We start from the raw sequence: 20699 nt of genomic DNA, 5'->3' as shown, positions 1-20699 counted from the left end.
ATGTACTATTGAGCCCATCCTACAAGTGAAAAAGTTTTTATCTTAATTCTGAAATCAAATTTTCTGCAGTATGCCCTGGAATATCAGTAGCTGGGCATCACAAAAAGAGAGTGTTGTCACACTTAGGTCCTGTTTATGGGCTTCTCATAAACATCTGGTTGGCCAGTGTGAACAGGATTCTGGACTAGATGGACCTTTGGCCTGATCCAGCAGGGCTGTTCTTATATTCTTTCAATGAAAGTCTCAGGGGGAACCTCTGCACAGCTCTTTGTGCCATAGGCCACAAGGAACACTGTATTCCCCCACCCCACCCCTTCCCACAGAATCAGGATACACAAACAGGCAATTCTACCAGCAAAATCAATTTACTGTACTGATTCTGTTAGCACAGGCCATTCACATGGGCAGAAACAATAGGGATTGAAGGGTAGGAATAATGTCCTGCTAGAATGGCCTTTGCTCCTTACTATTTCCCTGTATACATCTCTCTACCTGCTATTATCCCTTGCAACTCTAATTCTTATACAATTATTTCACCACACTAGAACTTCTGCATGCATGTAAACCCATTCATTGCAAGAATGATTTCTACAGGATGAGAGTGAAGTTCAGAAAAAGTTTAGTTACACCTGATTTTTGTCATAGCCCTGTAACTACTTGCCAAAGAGTGCCAATTGAGGCTCCTTAAGAGGAAATGGCCACAATGCAAATGCACATGTATGAGCATTTAAGCCCCATAGAAATTAAGGATTTGATTTACAGAAGCTCTATACTGGAACATGGTCAAGTATTTCAAAACATAGTATGATTTTGGCTGAAAACATATAGTTCTAAAATTCTTACTAAAGATCTTTGCAAGAAAGAAAACAGCTTTCCTGGCCTATCTCCTGCTTTAATGTAATTCATTTTGAATGTACACTTAGGGAGTGTAAAGGTACAATTAGAGGTTTTATTCTGCTATATATTAACTCCCAAAGGGACTACAATGGTTTCAGCAGAGCCTGCTGAAGATTATTGACTTCTTCCACCAAAAGTCAATAATCCTGCCAAGACAGGATTAAGCACTCAAAGTGCTTAGAATATATTTTCTCAGTAATCTTTACAATAGCCTTGTAAAGTACACCAGTCATATAATCATATTGCAGGAAGGGGGCTAAGAGATAGTGACTTGTATATGACTACATATTAAGTTAGTTGGTGAAATTTGCACCCATTACTTCAGATCCTGCGTTAATGCGACCTTTCTGTGGAATTATCTGGCCTATCAGCAGAGGAGATGGGGGTGAGGAATGCATTGCTTATCCTTTCCTGAAATTCAGAAGTGCACAGTGGCATTAGTACAGACTGTTGCAGCTGGCCAGCCAGGATCCACATCTGAGACATCTTCAAGGACAAATTATATATTATATTTTTTGCTGTAAATCTAAAATGCTTTAAGGGTACATATAATGTAATATGTGAAAAAGACAACCCCTTGTTTAAAACCATGTTTCATAGTACTGTACACTAATCAAAGAGCCATGCAGAATTGGCTACAGCTCCCTAGAGAGTATACACTTTGTTGTGAACAATGGGGAGTCCTGTGACACTTTAAAGACCAACAGGTTTATTATGACATAAGCTTTTGTGGCCCAGAACTTATTTCATCAATTGCCATTCTCAGCTAGCAGACATACATATATACAGGTGTAAAGAAAAAAATGTAAACAATAGGACCATTAAATGCCAGAGGTACAATCTGTGACATGTGTACTTTTGAGCTCTGCAGTTTGGTCCCACGGTTTACATTTTTTCTGTACACCTCTGCCCTAGTCAGATCCCATCTGAAGAACTGTATTCAGTCCTGGACATTGCACTGGAGAAAACAACTCCTGTGAGGAAAGGTTGAAGAAACTGGATATGTTGAGCCTAAAAAAGAGAAGATGGAGGGAGAAAATGATAGCACTTTTCAAATACTTAAAAGGCTGTCGCGTAAAAGAGGACAAAGACTTGTTCTCTGCTCTTCAGCAGGAGTAGATCTAATGGGCTTAAGTTACAGAAGGATAGATTTCAATTACCCATTAGGAGAAACTTCTTAATGGTAAAAGCAGTCGGATAATGGAACTAATTACATGGAGGAGTGGGCAGCTCTCCTCACTGGAGATCTTCAAGACTGGATTGCCCTCTGATTGGGATGCTCTAACTCTGGATTTCCTACAGCGAGCAGCAATTTGGTCTAGAGGGCATGTAAGACTCCCCTCCTAACAGCCCTGTGGCTGTTTGTGCCATATATGCATTATTATCCGTGCAAGTAGGAGGAGATGGAGCACGGCTCAGCGAAAGCACAAGTGCTGCGTGTAGAAGGCCCCAGGTTTCAATTCAAGATCAACAGACACTATAATCTGACCAGGAATATAGGCAGCTTCCTGGGGTCACAGTTTGCAACAGTTCCATACCACAGGAATAGCCAGGAATAAGACACTCTCTCTCACCCCCCCCCCCACATAATAGTTTTCTCTCCATATTTTTTTACACATCAGGCAAATATGGGGGGTGGGGGTGGGATGGAGGGGTAAACAAAACCTCCTGTCACAATAAGTATTTGAAGCTGCCACCGGACATTTACTGTTGCCTGACTGTGAAACATTAGACATCTCTCAACTTTAAATGAACAAAAACAACCTCCGGGGACTCCAATGGGACTTACTCGCAGGTAAGCAAGGGTAAGCCTAACACAGCCACCCATCAAGACCTTTGTTTTTGTTTTTGGGTGGTTGTGGGGTGGGGAGGCGGAGGTGGTGGGGAGGGGAGAGAGGGGAAACCTCACCCACCCACCCAAGCACAAAGCAGAAATTATGGGATGGGGAAGAAGGAAGATGCGGCGGGTGGCCGGGAGGGGGGGTGGCGAGCTGAAAGGAAAGACAACTTGGCATCCTCCTCAAACTTCCCCACAGGACTTGGGGAGCCCGGCGGTGTCCAAGGCGGCCACAGAGTTAAATGAGGGGAAGGGGCAGTTTCCGAGTCCCGGGTCGAGGTGCGGGGTTGGGAGCCTCCACTCCGTCGCTCGCTCATTTACCTACCGATTTTTTTTTGGGGGGGGGGGTGTTGAGCGCACTTAATGGGACAGACCCCCCTTCCTCCTCCTCCCTTTCTTCTCAAAATGGCGGGAGGAAGCGCCGCCTAACGGTGTGTGCAGCGCACGCGAAGCGGCGGCGGCGACGGGGGACGACGACGACGACAAAAGAGGAAGGCCCCCCGCCCCCCCCCCCATGCACAAAGTAATCCTCTTTTTCTCCCGTCCCATTCCATCCCCCCCCCAAACTGAATTCGAAGTACAAAGAGGGGTTGAGAGCCTTCGCTCTTTCCTTCCTGCCCCCCCCCGCACTCCCCATCTCTTTTCCCTACTCACCTCCTCCCCTCGCTGGACTCTTCTCCTTTAAACTCCCACCACAATTCTTCACCCGCCCCCCCCCTCCCTCCACTCTTCCCTTACCGGAGCGGTGCTCGGAGCGGCTAAGGCGCATGCGCGTAATAACTGGGGCGGCGCGGGCCGTTCCGGCCGGTTTGTGAGGGAACCCGAGGGATTGAGGCCCGGAGTGGAGGCGGCGGGGCGCGCGAGCGAGAGGGTGAGGGTGGGAGGGGCGCGAGGCTCAGGCGGGAGCGCGCGCATCGGCCGGCTCCTGGGGGGCAGCAGGGGGATGTTTTTGGCAAGCGACTTGGGAGGGGAGTTTTTTTTGCGTGACACAAGTTGCGACACAAACACACACACACACACACACACACCTGAATCTTGTGGGTATGGGGATTCTGGCCCATAGGATGTTACTGCCCTACAGGTCCCATCCTTCCTGCCCCATGGTCATGCTGGCTGGGGCTCATGGGAGTTGGGAGTCCAACAGCATCTTGTGTTGAGAGGGGGGGGGTGTCCCACACAGGGGTGGCTCGTCCTGTTTGGCCGCCTGAGGCAAAAAGGGAAGGTGCCATCGCCCCGTCCTGCCTAAGCCTCACTTACTGGGGTCATGAGGCAGCAGCTTTCAGGGGAGGTCTGGCAGAGATCTGGTGAGATCTCATGCAAGCTACATGAAATCTTGCAAGAGATCAGGAGTGCCGGCTTGGCCCCGCAACCGTGGGTGCCTGGGGTCGTGGGTGCCATGCACCGTGCATGGCCCTGGCACTGAAATTGTTAATGCCCATCTCCTTCATGGGGAGTTTTTTGGCACCCAGGGCCCCAAGGAATGGGCACCTATGCAAGAGATCCGCAAGATCTCACGGAAGCCGCCTCTGTGTGACCCCAGCCCATGGGATTCTGCCGCCTGAAGCAGCTGCTTCAGGAGCAGGCCGGCTCTGGTTGCAGGTTCGACACCCCTGCTTTCAAGAACAGCAGCTCCTTTTTCAGTTTTTTAATGTGGCAACAGGATTGGTTTAGTCCTCTTTCCCCTGGTATCGTATCCACATGCATGTCATACAGTTACGCTTGTGAGTTCTGATGTATTACTTGTCTTTTGAAAGGGTTGGGATTTGATAATGAAGAAAATAACCTGCAGGGTTTATGTGTTCACATCCAACGCCCCTTACCGAATTTGCACCCAAGGCTGTTTTTGCATCTACAGCAGCTTTTATGATTCAATAAGTCTTGTCATGCGGTCATGATTGTCTTGCCACTTTTAATGCATGGTATTTTTGTTATCTTGCCATTTGTTCAAGTTGTTTACCTCCATAATTGGGAACACTTTATTGCTCAGTTATGTCTGAATGCTAAAACAATAACAATATTTCCCCCCAATAAAAAGATTTTTCTCCCATTGGAGTTGTAAGACACATCTATAATGCAGGGAAAAATAAAGCCTCAAGCAGGCCTGCAACTGTTACAATTTAAATGAAAATGGGATCGAAGGAAGATGATACATGAGAAGCTAAATGGCTCACATGAAGTACATTTTAAACTAGTCTTGATTGCTAGAGTGAGATACTTTTAAAACCTGCTATTAAAATTCACTAAACGGGAGCACATATTTTGCTTAATCTGCATATCTGATTTGATGTTAGAATCATAATTCTGCTGATGGTTAGGCAGCATGCTGGTACATTTTAGTTGCAATCCTATACATGGGGGGAAATCCCATCAAATTTAATAGGAATTACTGGCAAGTAAAAGACTAAACAACAACAACAAAACATGCATAACACCACACTGGTGTAACTCATACAACACACAGACACACACATTTGCATGTGCACACACACAAGTTTATGGTGTCTTCTGCTCTTAAGGCTGCAATCCTGTATCTGTTTATCTGGGGTCTGTGGGACTGTGCTGTAACATTTATTAATTTAAATATACCCACAATGAATCATCAGTTATCATCAGTGTCCTTCAGTCAAGTCCATCAAACTGAGTTAGTCTTATCCATGTCAAAGTTACTAATTTGTCATTGAACCAGAAAGAGATCTCCCCAATGTAGGGCAGTTTATACCATTTTCCTGTTTGTGTGTGTTTTGTTGGTTTGTGCCACTTTCCACCACAGGGCTCTTGAGTCAGATGAAAACGAAAGCATGTGGTTCATACCTGGCCAACGACATTGTGGTTGGGCACATACAGAGATCACAATCACCACTACCTTCTTCATTCACCTGTGTGCAGGCATGGATAACATAATAAGGAGAAGGGGTTTCAAGTGTGTATCAAGTAACTACACCCACCCCTGTGGACAGCAGGATTTAGAATCAATCTAGGTTGAAAGCAGTACCGTATTTTTCGTCCTATAGGGCGCACCGGCCCATAGGACGCACCTCGTTTTTTTGGGGGGGAATGAATAAAAAAAATTTATTTCTCCCCCCAGCCGCGGCTGCTGCCCCAAGCCTTGCGCACACCTGCCCGAAGCATGGGGCACCCTCTGGAGGGCTCTGCGTGCTTCGGGCTGCAGGCTGCTGCCCCAAGCCTCGCATTCCCAGCGCGACCTCCTGCCGGGCGCGCGAGGCTTGCAGACACTCGCCCGAAGCACGGGGAGCCCTCCGGAGGGCTCCACGTGCTTTGGGCGGCAGGCTGCCGCCCCAAGCCTCGCGCGCCTGGCGGGACCTCCCGCCGGGCGCACAAGGCTTGCGGATACTCGCTGGGGCTGCAGGCTGCTGCCCGCAAGCCTTGTGAGCCTGCGGGAACTCCCGCCGGGCTTGCAAGACTTGCGGATAGCTTCCTGAAGCCTGAAGAGCGAGAGGGGTCGGTGCGCACCGATGCCTCTCGCTCTCCAGGCTTCAGCGAAAGCCTGCATTCGCCCCATAGGATGCACACACATTTCCCCTTCATTTTTGGAGGGGAAAAAGTGCGTCCTATGGGGCGAATAATAATAATAATAATAATAATAATAATAATAATAATAATAATAATAATAATAAATAATAATAATAATAATAATAATAATAATAATAAATTTTATTTATATCCCGCCCTCCCCAGCCGAAGCCGGGCTCAGGGCGGCTAACAATAATCAAATAATCAAACAATCAAATAATCACACATTCTAAAAATATTTCATTATAAAAATTAATTAAAATCAAATTAATGGCAACGGATTAAGCAAAATTCTGTGCAGGTTGCCATAGGAGGGAGTCATGCTGCGCCCTGACCAAAGGCCTGGTGGAACAACTCTGTCTTGCAGGCCCTGTGGAAAGATGTCAGGTCCCGCAGGGCCCTAGTCTCTTGTGACAGAGCGTTCCACCAGATTGGAACCGCAGCCGAGAAGGCCCTGGCTCTAGTTGAGGCCAGCCTAACCTCTCTGAGGCCTGGGACCTTGAGGATGTTATTATTTGTAGACCGTAGGTTTCTCTGTGGGGCATACCAGGAGAGGCGGTCCCGTAGGTACGAGGGTCCTAGGCCGTATAGGGCTTTAAAGGTTAAAACCAGCACCTTAAACCTGATCCTGAACTCCACCGGGAGCCAGTGCAGCTGGTATAGTACCGGATGAATGTGATCTCGCAGTGAAGACCCCATAAGGAGTCTCGCCGCGGCATTCTGCACTCGCTGGAGTTTCTGGGTCAGTCTCAAGGGCAGCCCCACGTAGAGCGAGTTACAATAATCCAGTCTGGAGGTGACCGTCGCATGGATCACAGTGGCTAGGTCAGGGCGAGAGAGATAAGGGGCCAACTGCTTAGCTTGGCGGAGATGAAAAAATGCCGCCTTTGTTATAGCTGTAATCTGCGCCTCCATAGAGAGGGAGGTATCAAAGATTACACCCAAACTCTTAACGGACGGTGCTGGCACTAATTGCACCCCCGCAAGAGATGGGAGTTGCCCCCTCAATCCCATATCGTCCCGCCCCAGCCAGAGGACCTCTGTCTTCAAAGGATTTAACTTCAACCGGCTCCCACGTAACCATCCAGCCACATCTTCCAGACATCTCGCCAGTGTGTCTGGGGCCGAGTCAGGATGGTCATCCATCAACAGATAGAGTTGGGTGTCATCAGCATACTGATGGCAACCCAGCCCAAAACTCCGGACAAGCTGGGCGAGGGGGCGCATAAAGATGTTAAAAAGCATCAGGGAGAGAATCGCACCCTGAGGCACTCCACACACCAAGGAGTGGCGCAATGACAATTCCCCCCCAAGCGCCACCCTCTGTCCCCGACCAGAGAGAAACGAGCGCAGCCATTGAAGGACTGTGCCCTGGATCCCCACGTCGGCAAGGCGGTGGTCCAGGAGTTCGTGATCGACCATGTCGAAGGCTGCTGACAGATCTAGAAGAATCAGTAGCCCCGACCCGCCTCGATCCAGCTGCCTGCGGAGATCATCTGTTAGGGCGACCAGAGCCGTCTCGGTCCCATCAGCGCGGAAGCCGGACTGGAATGGATCCAGAGCAGATGTTTCATCCAGAAACCTACCAAGCTGTTCAGCAAACGGTATGTTGAGGACTAGCACGAATGATTGCAGATTGAGAAAAACCTACATTTTTGAACTATAAACAGGTTAGTCTATACACAGCCTGAGTCAAACCATTGGTCCATCCAGCTCAGTATTGCCTACACTGACTGTAGTGGCTCTCCAGGATTTAAGATAGGGTTCTCCCCCAGCCCTACCTGGAGATGCTCTCTACCTGGAGATAGGACTGTGACCTGCATTTACAGCAGATGCTCTACCACTGACTTATGGCCCTTCCCCATATTCCATCCTGCCTGCTCCACAGAACCATTTAGCTGCATTTTCCTACACTAGATAGGGGTCCCTTCCAACTCTATGATTCTGTGGTTCAAACCTGCAGATTATGGTTAGTACAATCCTTCTAACCAGGTTTGCAAAGCCATTTCAAAGTACGTAACAGCGGCCACTCTAATGAGGAAGTTCACAACGTGTGGAACTTTTGCACAGCTTTGAAAGGTTTTCAAAGTGGTTTATGTTAATACAATACGAAAAATTTAATTTGGGTCATGTGTGTGTGTGTTGTAATGATTTTATCCAAAATAGCCCATTCTAGATCTTCTGGAAAGTGACAGCTTTATGGATAGTACAAAGCAATGTGCTTGCTGAGGTTTTATACAGTGGTGTAGCAACAATGTCATAACGGCTGTTCGAAATAATTGCTCACATATGTCTTCAGGCTTCATCTTTTTAAAGCTGTGGTGTGGTGATAAGAGTTTAGCATAATGCATCCAATTTGATGGACAAGTCGGTGTCACTCACCTCAGCTGGTGCTACCGCAAAAAACCTTTACTTTGGTATCACTGAATTAAAAGAAGCAGCTTCCTTTTAGAGTCCAAACTTCTGTTTGCCCATTTCTCCCCCAGCCAATTGATTCCCAAATGAGCCCTGTTTTGATTGGAGTGACTGGAGCTGATCTTCATTTATCTTTTGTGCTATAAGTGAAAAGATTGATTGTAACTGAAATAGTACAACTGGCTTGCCATGAGTATATCTAGTATGCATAATCTACCGAAGTCTGTCGGATGATTTAGCATTCCTGTTGCTTTACAGTTTATACATCTGCAGATAGATTTTATTTGTTTATATGTTTTGAAAGATTAGTATCCTGCCTTTTTGTCCCGTTATGAGACAATCAAGGGGGATATTTTTTTTTTTTGGGGGGGGGACATGGAAGAAGATACAAGATGGGTAGGGATATAATACTCAGATATACACTTCTATCTTTAAATGTTTCAATGGCAGACATCACAGTTCTTCAGGAACATTCTCCAAACTAATCTAATATATATTTATTTATGTAAGCTGTTCTGGGAGCCTTTCCAGCTGAAGAGCAGGATAAAAATGCTTTCAATAAAATTACTGAATAGACAACAAGAAATGCATGTATTTATTATGATTTGTATACAGTGCAGTGCTAAGTAACTGTCCTATTAGTGCAACAGGACTTATTCCTGCAACAGGACTTATTCCTGCACCTTCCCCTTCCCTAAATCTGCTCCAAAGGTTTGGGGGGAACCTCAGAACAAATATAGGGGCACACGGGGGAGGAGAGGGGGGAATGTCCCATCTCACACACTTAAATTCTTGCGATGACAAGATACTTAACACTGCATTGGATACAAGTCACAGTATATATGTATGCATAGCCCAGTTTCTACAAAGGGTCAAGATGGATATACAGTGGTACCTTCAGGTTACATACACTTCAGATTACAGACTCCGCTAACCCAGAAATAGTGCTTCAGGTTAAGAACTTTCCTTCAGGATGAGAACAGAAATTGTGCTCTGGTGGCGCGGCAGCAGCAGGGGGCCCCATTAGCTAAAGTGGTGCTTCAGGTTAAGAACAGTTTCAGGATAAGTACGGACCTCCAGAACGAATTAAGTACTTAAACCGAGGTACCACTGTAAAAGAATACCACAATATGTTACAATGAAACAACATAATAAAGCAGCAAAACACACCAGAATCTATATAGAACAAATCAAATGCCAGTCAAACCCTCAAACTGCCTAAAAGGATGACATGAACATATATGCTAAAGGAGGGAATTTAGGTGCCACTACTGCAAAGGACTTCTATTCATGTTCCCACCTATCTAACCCCGGGCATGGGGTGCACCTAGAGAAGGATCTCCCATTAATTGCAGGAAGGTTCATGTGAATGTTATGGCACAGTCCTGGAAAATAATCACGATTTTTAGAGAGATGTTTCTCATTTCATGGTAATTGTGATGCAGAGACCCTTTGATTTTATAATGATTTGGGGATGTCTTGTGTGCTGTGTAAGTTAGGCAGAATCTAAGAATGAGGACCATTCCGACCAGAACACAATATGCACAGTTAGGACCATCAAACACTGCAAATTCAATTCAATATATAATTGTGCACACACAAAAGTAACAAAGTAAACCATCTTCTATACACAATGATAAAATGCAAGGTATATTAAAAGACAGAAGTGAATACAACAGGCAAACTATTTCAGATTATTCAAATGAGGCAAACTACTCTTTCAGTTGCTCAACAGCAAGATAAAACAGCTTCTGAACACAGTGACAAATTACAGCATGTATTGAAATACAGATGAAAACACACTCTCCCAGACAAGCAAGCTTTCAGTTGGTTGCAATGTATTTGGCAACTGAAAGTTTTGTTTATCTGCAACAGGTTAAGACACTTTTTCTTGTGCCTTTCAATATCCTGTCATGCACATCTCAATCTCCAAACTGAGGAAGACTTCCAGGGTGTCAACACATGCCTCAGGTTCAGTTTCTTTAGAATGAAGGTCACTGAAGCTTCTTTATGATATATGGTTTTATTCATATGTATATGTATAACCTGAGCATAGGGTGGAGGGGCTCAAAGCATGAACACTTCATCAGATCTTGCGTCCCCATTAGGTTTCTAGAGGAGTCCCAGCTTAGGTTCAGCACGTAGCAAGCCATGCCTCTGTGTCTCCAGCTTCTAGGGCATGTTGAATTTTTCAGCTTTCAAATTCCAAAAATGAGGGGTGCTAACAAGTTGTAACATGACTTGGGAATTCAAAAGATGTATTGGTTAAATTAACATATTTTGGTTTGGTTTGGTTTGGTAAATAACTATATTAAAATATTCACTTTTTGAGGGGTTTTTGTGGAATTTCCATTAATTTAAACTTGTCTTACTAATTTTTGTGTGAAAAAATTGCATAAAAATCATTAAAAATGGCCAGGTACTTGCAGTTATATTACTTGTCCATCAGTTGTTGTTGTTGTTGTTGTTGTTGTTGTTGTTGTTGTTGTTGCTGTTGCTGTTGTTCTTTTTCTTCTTCCTCCTCCTCCTCTTCTTCTTTGGCTACTACTACTTCTATCCTAACCAGTGTGGATTGACCTACAATGGCTCCTAAACAGAGAACAGGACTGGGGACATTCACACATATGATCAAATTAATTGGAACTGGCAGAGAGTTGTTGAAGAAGAAGAGTTTGGATTTGATATCCCGCCTTTCACTCCCCTTCAGGAGTCTCAAAGCGGCTAACATTCTCCTTTCCCTTCCTCCCCCACAACAAACACTCTGTGAGGTGAGTGGGGCTGAGAGACTTCAAAGAAGTGTGACTGGCCCAAGGTCACCCAGCAGCTGCTTGTGGAGGAGCGGAGACGCAAACCCGGTTCCCCAGATTACGAGACTACCGCTCTTAACCACTACACTCACATTGTTGCTCTCTGAAGTCCCAACTCAGATCTTTCTGTACACCTGAGAAGGACACCTTCCATCAACTCCAGTGTATCATCCCTGTTGTTGCTCATAGACTCTTCTGATGGGGTCTATGAACCTTCTTTGACATGTAAACTTACAACAGCGGAAGTAAATAAGTTAACTGATGGCCCTGTCAGGCTCAGTCTATAGAGAGGTGTGCGAAACAAGGAAGCAGGCAGGTGTATACACATAAGGTGTGTGATCTTTGTTGTACATTCTGTTGCTGTAAACTGTCTTATGCATCGTAATATAGAAAGGTGGCATACAAATTAAAAGTCAAATGAAAAGAAAAGAGAAATGTGAGGGCTACATCAGAGGCCAAGGAACAAGTCAGAGAATCAAAGCAAGACTTGATGAAAGTTGCTTAAATTTCTTTTACATTTGGTTTAAATTAACTGGCGCCATTGCTTTCTAATGTTGTTTTATGATTACAAGGTAATGTTGCATGCTTAGTAGGATATGTTTTATGCAGAAAAAGCAAAACAAAAAAATCAGCACTACCTGAAATATTCAGAAGGTAAAATTATTTTTTTATTGTTTTCAGAGAGCATTTTAGGTGCTTTTTAATCAAACATAGATTAACCAAGCTAAATGTTGTCCAGTTAAAAATAATATCAGATTTGGATTCCTCACACCCAAAAACATATTCTTAAGACCCCTCCCCTCCCTGAAGAAATTTTGAAAAATAAAGATTACATGCCTTACCAGTGGTACAGGGCTTGCACAGCCTCTCCTGGTTCAGATGTTATGGAGTAGAGCTGTCTGTCATCAGTATACTGATGGGAATAGCCCAGGGCTCCTTCAGATTAACTGCCTAGAAGATTTCTGCTGCAGGTGCCCCAAGTGCTGTTGTCACTTAAACATTAAAGCTGCATTCTGTGAATTATTATTATTATTTATTGCAGTAGGACACCCCCATGTGAAATCAAGAACTCCAAGGATCAGAACTCCCTGTGTGTTTTCGAACATGTTTGCTCAAATAGTTTGCCTAAGGTCTTGAATTAAACTGATGGCAATGACAAACCCTCTTCCCACATACAGAAACATTTCAAACTAGCCAAGAGAAACAGCTCTTTCAATATACCAAATTATGTCAGGTTTGTTGAAAAAATAGAACCCATAGTAAAGTATTTCCTGGTGTTTTTTGAAGGCACAGCGAGCATAAAATACATATTTATATAGTTTTTAAATGCAGATTAGGTACCCAGTAGAGGGATACATGAGCACAATTATGATTATTTTGCTTTCCCTACGTCCTCCCAGATTTGCTCTGTTTTGCCAAGGGTGGGGGGGGGCATCCTTTTATTTTTGGCCATTGCTGTATTGCTGCACCTTCCCGGTGCTATCAAGAAAGTACTTTCTCAAGCAATATTTTTTCAAAGAGGGATTTTTGGAGCCAAAAGATAAGAGGTGAGCTTTGCATCTGTCTGTACAGAAGCTATTAAATTCTTATCACAGGTCGTTTATAGGCCTGGGGATTTGGAGTACATAAACAGGCAGATGCAAATGTCCTCCAGTGTTCTTGCTCCTCAGGAGGCACTGGGGAGAGCACAATCGCTTCAATTTGCAGCCCATTCTCTGTTGTTCCATTAATTTCCAGCGAAAACAGATAAACCTGTTTTAACCAATATAGATTTGGGAAAGTGGCTTGTCTGTCTGTCTGTTTGTTCTCTATGTAAAAGAGAGTCCTTGGAGCACCCTAAAAGGTAAAGGTAAAGGGACCCCTGACCATTAAGTCCAGTTGCAGACGACTCTGGGGTTGCGGCACTCATCTCGCTTTACTGGCCAAGGGAGCCAGCGTTTGTCCGCAGACGGCTTCCAGGTCATGTGGACAGCATAACTAAGCTGCTTCTGGTGAAACCAGAGCAGAGCACGGAAATGCCATTTACCTTCCCACCGGAGTGGTACCTATTTATCTACTTGCACTTTGATGTGCTTTCAAACTGCTAGGTTGGCAGGAGCTGGGACTGAGCAACAGGAGCTCACCCTGTCACAGGGATTCGAACCGCTGACCTTCTGATCGGCAAGCCCTAGGCTCAGTGGTTTAGACCACAGCACCACCCGCGTCCTACAATTGCCTAACCTTGACTCCCATACGTTCAGGTCGGGGGTCACAAACAAGAGACTTCAGCCAGGAGATTGAAGCAAAACAGCGGCTAGTCGGCCTAATCTTTATTGTTGCAACAAGACTTCCCACTACCACAAAGTCAAAGCAGCCAGAAGCCCTGATCAATTGCTACATCCGTTTTTTAAAAAGTTTCCCATAATACATTTCCAGAAGCATCCTCAAGACAACATAGATATGTCACAGAAAAGGTGTGGTCTCCAGGCATGCCCCTGTCAATCAAATATAGTCTTTCACATGTACTCCATCACAGTACAAAGGAAAGTATTTACAGTTCCCTGGTCCCTGAGTCAAGTCAAACACACCCCTTTGTCTTGTCCAGGCTTCATCCCATTATGGAGTGAGTAGGCATTGTGATTGAAATGTTTATCTGTCTGACGCTAGGTCATGACTCCTTTTGAAGGCCCTGCTGACATGACTGTACATCTCAGGGATTATGGTGGGCTCACTAACCCCTCCCCTTGTACCTCACTTCCCTGGGTCCTAAATGTCATTGGAACTGAGAAGATTGATATGAGTGGTATCTTATGAATTTCTAAAGTTTTCCCATTGAGCCAGTACATGGATACATTTATCAGTGAATTGCTAAATTTGGTATTGGCACTTACCCTGTTTTCCTTTGTTGGAGACCTGGGGCTCAGCTGGGGCTCCTGCAAACTGAGCTGATCTTCCCTTGCAGATGCAATGCCTTTGCAGATATGTTGCTGTTAATTTTCTTGACGTTAGGGGCTGCTGTCGGGGATTTTGAGTTTCTGATTAGACAGGTACTTTGTGAATGGAGTCTTGAACCTAAATGTGTGCTCCCCCCCCCCTTAAAATGCTTAGGGGTACTCTAATTTTGACTCAAGAAAACCACCATTTTATAGTTCAAATCGGGGGAAATAAATACTTTAAATGGACAAAAGTACAAAGATTCACAAAATGTTTAGGGGTATGCGTACCCCTGCGTCCCCCCAGAAAAAACACTGCCTAAATGAATGGTTTTGGTAATGTGTGAGGCAAGGCTTGTGGGGGTGGGGGTGTCTCTCAGCTCCTCCTGTCCTGTAACATCTATAGGTTTGGCTGCCTGTTGGATATCATCACCAAGTTTGGAGCGAGGGTTCCCAAGGGGGGGCGCTTACAGAAATGTAAGATTGATAAAATGAGAAACTGAGGAAACCAAAGTTGGCATTGCAAATTGGCCAGAGGTTTCCTAGCAGAACCTAACCTACTTTCTGCCCACCCCTGCTCCACACAGACAAACCTTGAGGAACCAAATATATGGACTGAATTAGTATTAAATGGCAACCAGCAATCAAGGTGGTAGAGAAAGATGGATTTGGAGGACTATGAAGCAACCTAAAATGCAAATGCTTGAGGAAAGTCATGCATGAGCTCAGGCTGGGTGTGTGTGCTGCAACATATAATTGACCCAATCATAGTGTATTAATGGTGAATTTATACTGGATTGCACACATATTTTGTTTTATCAGTTGTTCTGTGGTGCTTCCCCATTGTTATTGTGTTACAGTCATGCCTTGGAAGTTGAACGGAAACTGTTCCAGAAGTCCGCTCGACTTCCAAAATGTTCAGAAACCAAAGCGCGGCTTCTGATTGGCTGCAGGAAGCTCCTGCAACCAATTGGACGCCCCGTTGGACGATCAGCTTCCAAAAATAGTTCACAAACCGGAATACTCACTTTCGGGTTTGTGGCGTTCATGAATCAAAGCTGAGAACTAAGCTGTTGGAAAACCAAGGTACGACTGTATTGCTGTTTGGAGATGCCCTCTTGGAATAGAGCCTGGGAGACCAGGGTTCAAATCTCTTCGGCCATGAAGCTCACTGGGTGATCTTGGGCCAGTCTCTGCTTCTCAAACTTACGTACCTTACAGGTTTGTTGTGGGGATTAAATGAGGAGGGGAAGAACTATGTACACCACCTTGAGTTCCTAGGAGAAAACGGTGGGATATAAATGCAATAATAAAATAAATAGAACACAAAAGCAGGGCAAAATAAAACAAAAACAGAACATCTGTGGTGTAAATAGTTATAGTATTTCAACAAGAAGTTAAGGGGCACACATCAATTGGAATCAAAGCAGTGTGTTCGATCTGAATTTTTGCAGGAGCAAACAGTACTGAGAGAGGGGTCACGTACAACTGCCCTGATACCATCATGTGCAAAAATAGTCATAAAATCCTAATAGGACACCTGGAGGGGCCCTCTGTCACACTGAAGGATAGTTTGAGACCTGGGCAAATGAAGGAACCCGAGACAGGGAAGTCCCTTGCTAGAAAGAACAAGAATACAGAAGCCAGTTGCTTTATTTGCCGCAGGATTAAGCTTGCCAAGCCTGAAACTCTGAGTAACAAAGGGATTATTTTCCTTCCAAAAGCATTTCAATACAACCCTGGAAGAGAATGAAGTTGCGGACAACGTATGGGACTAAAGATAAATGCTGCCGGGGACCCAAACCTGTGGGAGAGCAGCTGGGGGGAATTAAAGGCTGCGCTGAATGATTTTGCTGCATAATACATAAGAGGTCAAGGAAGAGGAAAAATGATTAAAAAAATCACCTGCATGTGTGTGTGTATAAATGTCTGTGGAATCTTTAAACAGAAAGAAATAGTCTTTTATGTGCTAAATCCCGCATGGGAGATTTTGGGCTGCTAATACCGTCCTTTATGTTGCTTCTTTGTGGCAATGGAAGAAAGTGACATCCTGAATAGTATAAAAGGCAGAAAGGTTGGGACCCTTTTAAATACACTTCGTCAGGGCATTTCAGCAAGTCTTTTGGAAGCATTACCTTTTCATCCCCCTCACCTGTTTTTAATGGTGAGATAAAATATTCTGTTGACAGGAAGGGCACACATCCAAGTGATTTAGCAGTTAAGCCAAGCCCCAGACTGGTCTTTTTTGAAGGTGCTTGATCAAAGCACCAGTGTGTCTCTTTTGAAAACAAATGCATAATTTTTATTTTATTTTTAAAGTCAAATTCATTGAGCCAGAATAACCTCTCTCGCAAGTGTGCCTAGAGATGCTAATTTTGAAAGTCAGTCTCATTATGAATTTGTTCTCTTCCTACTTGTCTGATACTTCTTTTTGTGTTTTCCTAAGGGGAAACTCTTCCTCCGCTTTCCCTCTCCCTACTGGCGTCATGCAGAGGACATCTTATTCCTGGGTTCTCCTGTGCTCCTCTCTGCAGAAGCTGATTAGCAAGCCTGAACCCTGGAGAAAGATGGATGGAGCTCCTTGTATCTGGCCTCAGATGGATGGTGCTCCCTCTGCACCTGGCCACAGTCTTACGAAAGAAGGCAGGGTGGGAAAGAGGTAGCAGGCATTCAAGTGAGGTTCTTTTAGCTGCTATGCAGGTATCAAGTTGCACCAAGGCCTTCTGGGAAACTTTGGTAATTAAGCAGTATATGAATTGCTTAAAGGAAGAATTAACAATGGGTGATTTCCCATCCCTGAAAACATAGTGCTGGCTGTTACCCAGGTGTGTCTCCATTCTTAGATGCACATCAAGGTTCCTTGATAGCTCAAAAAACAGGAATTAAGACAAACTAGGTAGCCCTGCAATTAGCAAAGTCAGAAATTAATTTTAGGTGTGCTAGGCAAAAGTTCAATAGAAGCCACATTGGACAGCTTTCCTTAGAGACTGGAGAGGATTTCCCATAATGGAATCAGGTGGTGCAAAATCCTCTTCCTCCAAAAAAATACCCAAAGTAGCTGTGTCGACCCTTTGGAAAACAGTTGGCTAGCAGCGACCCATTGTGCTTTCACAGAAAGGATTAAATATTGCTCACACCTAGACTTGCTGTGCTGCTGAGAATGCCAAAAGGGAATGTGTTGAAGTTGTGCCCCATTAAATTCCTCAAATATTACATTTGCTTGAAACTCATTTGGCCCATCCATCACTCTTCCTGTCTTTCACACAGAGGAGATGCTTTGAAAGGCTGGATGACATGTATCCCGTCTCTCCTAAAATTTCACTTGAAGCCTCTTGATAGCGCTGCCACTTCAGGGTAACATGAAATTCCAGTAGGGTGGAGACGGAACGTAAGCCAAGGGCCCCTTTTTCTTTCACATGCACTTCCCTCTCTGAGACACCCTCTTGTCTCCAATATCCCCAATGTAGCGCCTCCTCTAGCCCACTATGTCCAGCACCATTACTGTTGCCATCGTCTTGCTGCTTCAGGAAAGGAGGGGAACACATCCCACTTGGCTGCTGAACCATGTGCTGGAACATCATAGGAACCTCTGTATATTGAAACAGAGCTGGGATAGCTCAGTTGTAGAGCATGAGACTCTTAATCTCATGGGACGTTGTTTTGAGATCCATGTTGGGATGAAAGGCTCCAGAGACATTGCACCCTCGTGGCACCTTCCAACTCTATGGTTCTCCTGCATCCAGCTCAGTATTTACACTTACTGCTAGTAATTTGTCAGGATTTTATATAGGAATTGCTCACAGCCCAGTATAGCCATGGAATGAAAGGCTGCCACATCAGGTTGCAGTTACAGCGTTCTTCAAACCACTGAGCAACTGCAGTGAAATGGCTGGAACTTTTGACTTCAGTTAGGGTGACTCCATTTCAATTTCCTGCTCAGTCACAAATCTTGCCCCTGAGCCAGTTACTCACCTTCAGCTCAACCTGCTTCACTGGGTTGTGGTAAGGGTAAGAGGACAAGACCAGGCACCCCCAAACTTGGCCCTCCAGATGTTTTGGGACTACAACTCCCATCATCCCTAGCTAACGGGACCAGTGGTCAGGGATGATGGGAATTGTAGTCCCAAAACATCTGGAGGGCCGAGTTTGGGGACGCCTGGACAAGACCATGGGCAGATCCCTGGAGGAAAGGCAGGACAAACATTTTAATCAGCCATGTATTTAAACACTGGTTTGGTAGCCACAGGTGACTGGAATTCCATGTAGGCAAACAGAATTCTATGCAAATGAGTGAACTGGAAGAGGAAGGAAAGGGCGCAGTGGCTCTCCACTGCATGCAGTGTAGAAACAAAAGGGGCTGCTGCACATAGCATAAAAATGCAGCTCTCCATCCTTACTCTGCCACTCCAGCAGGCTGGTAACTCTGCAAACTTATTTACGAGGCTTATTCTAACATTAAAAAAAAACATAACCCCTAGTGGTGCACCATGCAGTATAGATCTGGCATATAAACTACAATGCAATAAGCAGTAGGAAATGGTTTATTTTTGTATTGGTCCAGAGACAGACAAGAAATTCATGTATATCCCTTTCCAAATGCTCTATTGCTAGTCTAAATACACAAGGTTATAAAGGATAGTTCAGTTCCATTACAGACAGTTTTCAAAGTGTAGATATTATGTACCATAGTCCAGGAGAAATGTATTAATCTTGTTAATGTCTTGCACCATCCACTTGAAGATTTTGCATCAGAACTGCAACACTAGCTAGTTCCTTGATAGAAGTGAACTGAACAAATGAAACCAGAAATATATATATTTGTGCCTCCCGAAAAAAATCTATTCCTACCAGCACAACTGCAGAGGATCACAGCAGTTCCACACTTTAATAATCTGTATCCAAGAGTTTAAGGCACTCTTGAGCTTTAGATGTAGCATGTGTTCACCTACTTTGATCCAGAAATGCATGCCGTCAAAGCACTGAAACCTGGAGTTGAGCATATGGGTTGTTTAGAAGCTGAAGAGCTCCCAGGTGGAATAAAAACCTAAACAAAACTTCATTGGTTGCATTTGCAAGGAAGCACTCCTAATCCACTCACTGGAGCAATGGCAACATACCCAGAGAAGACCAAAAGCCTCATCACTGAATAGGTGTATCCAACTAAGTTCTACTCAGAGTAGACACATAAAACTCTCCTTCAAGCTATGTTTGCAAAAAAGAATAGATGGGAAAGCATGTTGCTGAGGCTAGCTCATTACATTGCCTAAAGGTGTTCATCAGTTTCAAGAGAGGAAAAAGTCCCAGGACACCTGAGCTCATCAGTTCAGTGTCACAGCACAAAATAAGCCTTAGATGACTATCACCTTACCCTATGAATAGGTGTGAGTAGGCAAGCAGTTTTACAGCATAACAGCATCCAAGCTAGGGATGGGGAAACTGTGGCTCTCCAGATATGATTACAAGTCCCACCACCCCTGCCCACTGGCCATGCTTCCTGGGGCTGATGGAAGCTGGTCTAAGGGCCACAGGTTCCACATTCCAAATCTAGGTGAAGTTGTGCCATGTACTAGATCATTGTTTAGGCAGCATGCTCTTAAGTTCCTGATCACTTCATATGTCTAACTATCTGCTGTCAGTGGCCAGATTACATCTGTTCCCAAGGACAGCCAGCTTTTTTGTCTTTGTAACTGAATAAAGCACACAAATGTATGTCTTCACTTGGAAACGATTCAAGACCCACATGGTACAGATCAGGTTGCTGGGTTCAGATAAAAGTGAATTTTGCAAAAGGACACTTGAGCACCGTATCCAACAGTGAGGCAGTACTGTCACACATGTAAAGAACATGAGCCATTCTGGATCAGACTAAGGCCTATCTAGCCCTAATCCTATTCTCACAATGGCCAGCCAGATGTTTATGGGAAGCCTGAAAGCAGGACTAAATGCCAACAGCACTTTCCTCACTGGTGAGTTGCATACAAAGGCATACTGTCTCCAACAGGGGACGTAGAAGATATGGGTAGTAGTCACTGACAGCCCTGTCCCCCATGAATTTGTCTCTGTTACAGCCATCCTAGTTTGTGGGCATCACAATATCTTGGGTGGCGCCGGGGTGTGTGAATCCCATAGTTTAACCATGTAATGTGTGAAGAAATGCATTCTGTTGTCTGTCCTGAATCTCCTAGCATTCATACTAGCATACTAGAACTTGGGAGTCTTCCAAAGAAAGCTGAGAGATGGAGGAAAACTTCTCTTTCCACTTCCTTCACACTATGTATAACTGTATACACTTCTTACCAT

The 20699-nt window shown here is 44.7% G+C and overlaps 2 protein-coding genes across 9 annotated transcripts in view; one reads left to right on the top strand and one right to left on the bottom strand.

Annotated features, from left to right (window-relative positions):
- The window catches only part of LOC307221483 (lethal(3)malignant brain tumor-like protein 4), a 59839-nt gene extending 56157 nt beyond the window's left edge, over positions 1–3682 (bottom strand). For 4 of the 8 annotated variants that reach the window (XM_079985974.1, XM_079985978.1, XM_079985984.1 and 1 more), the window contains exon 1: positions 3473–3682. In XM_079985974.1, the coding sequence (XP_079842100.1) occupies positions 3473–3649 (177 nt within the window). In that variant the 5' untranslated portion in view covers positions 3650–3682. Of the gene's footprint in view, positions 1–3388 lie in introns of all 8 variants that reach the window. The other 4 variants (XM_079985979.1, XM_079985981.1, XM_079985975.1 and 1 more) reach the window with 4 other exon arrangements.
- Positions 355–20699, top strand: part of LOC307221734 (putative transmembrane protein 244) — a 61721-nt gene continuing 41376 nt past the window's right edge. The window contains exon 1 of the mRNA XM_079986526.1: positions 355–2692. The gene's annotated coding sequence lies outside the window, so the exon portion shown is untranslated. The remainder of the gene's footprint in view (positions 2693–20699) is intronic.

This window comes from Podarcis cretensis (assembly GCF_951804945.1).
Source record: "Podarcis cretensis genome assembly, chromosome: 8".
Classification (NCBI taxonomy): Eukaryota; Metazoa; Chordata; class Lepidosauria; order Squamata; family Lacertidae; genus Podarcis; species Podarcis cretensis.
The sequence above is the reverse complement of the archived record's forward strand: the minus strand, read 5'-3'. Positions and strand labels throughout refer to the sequence as shown.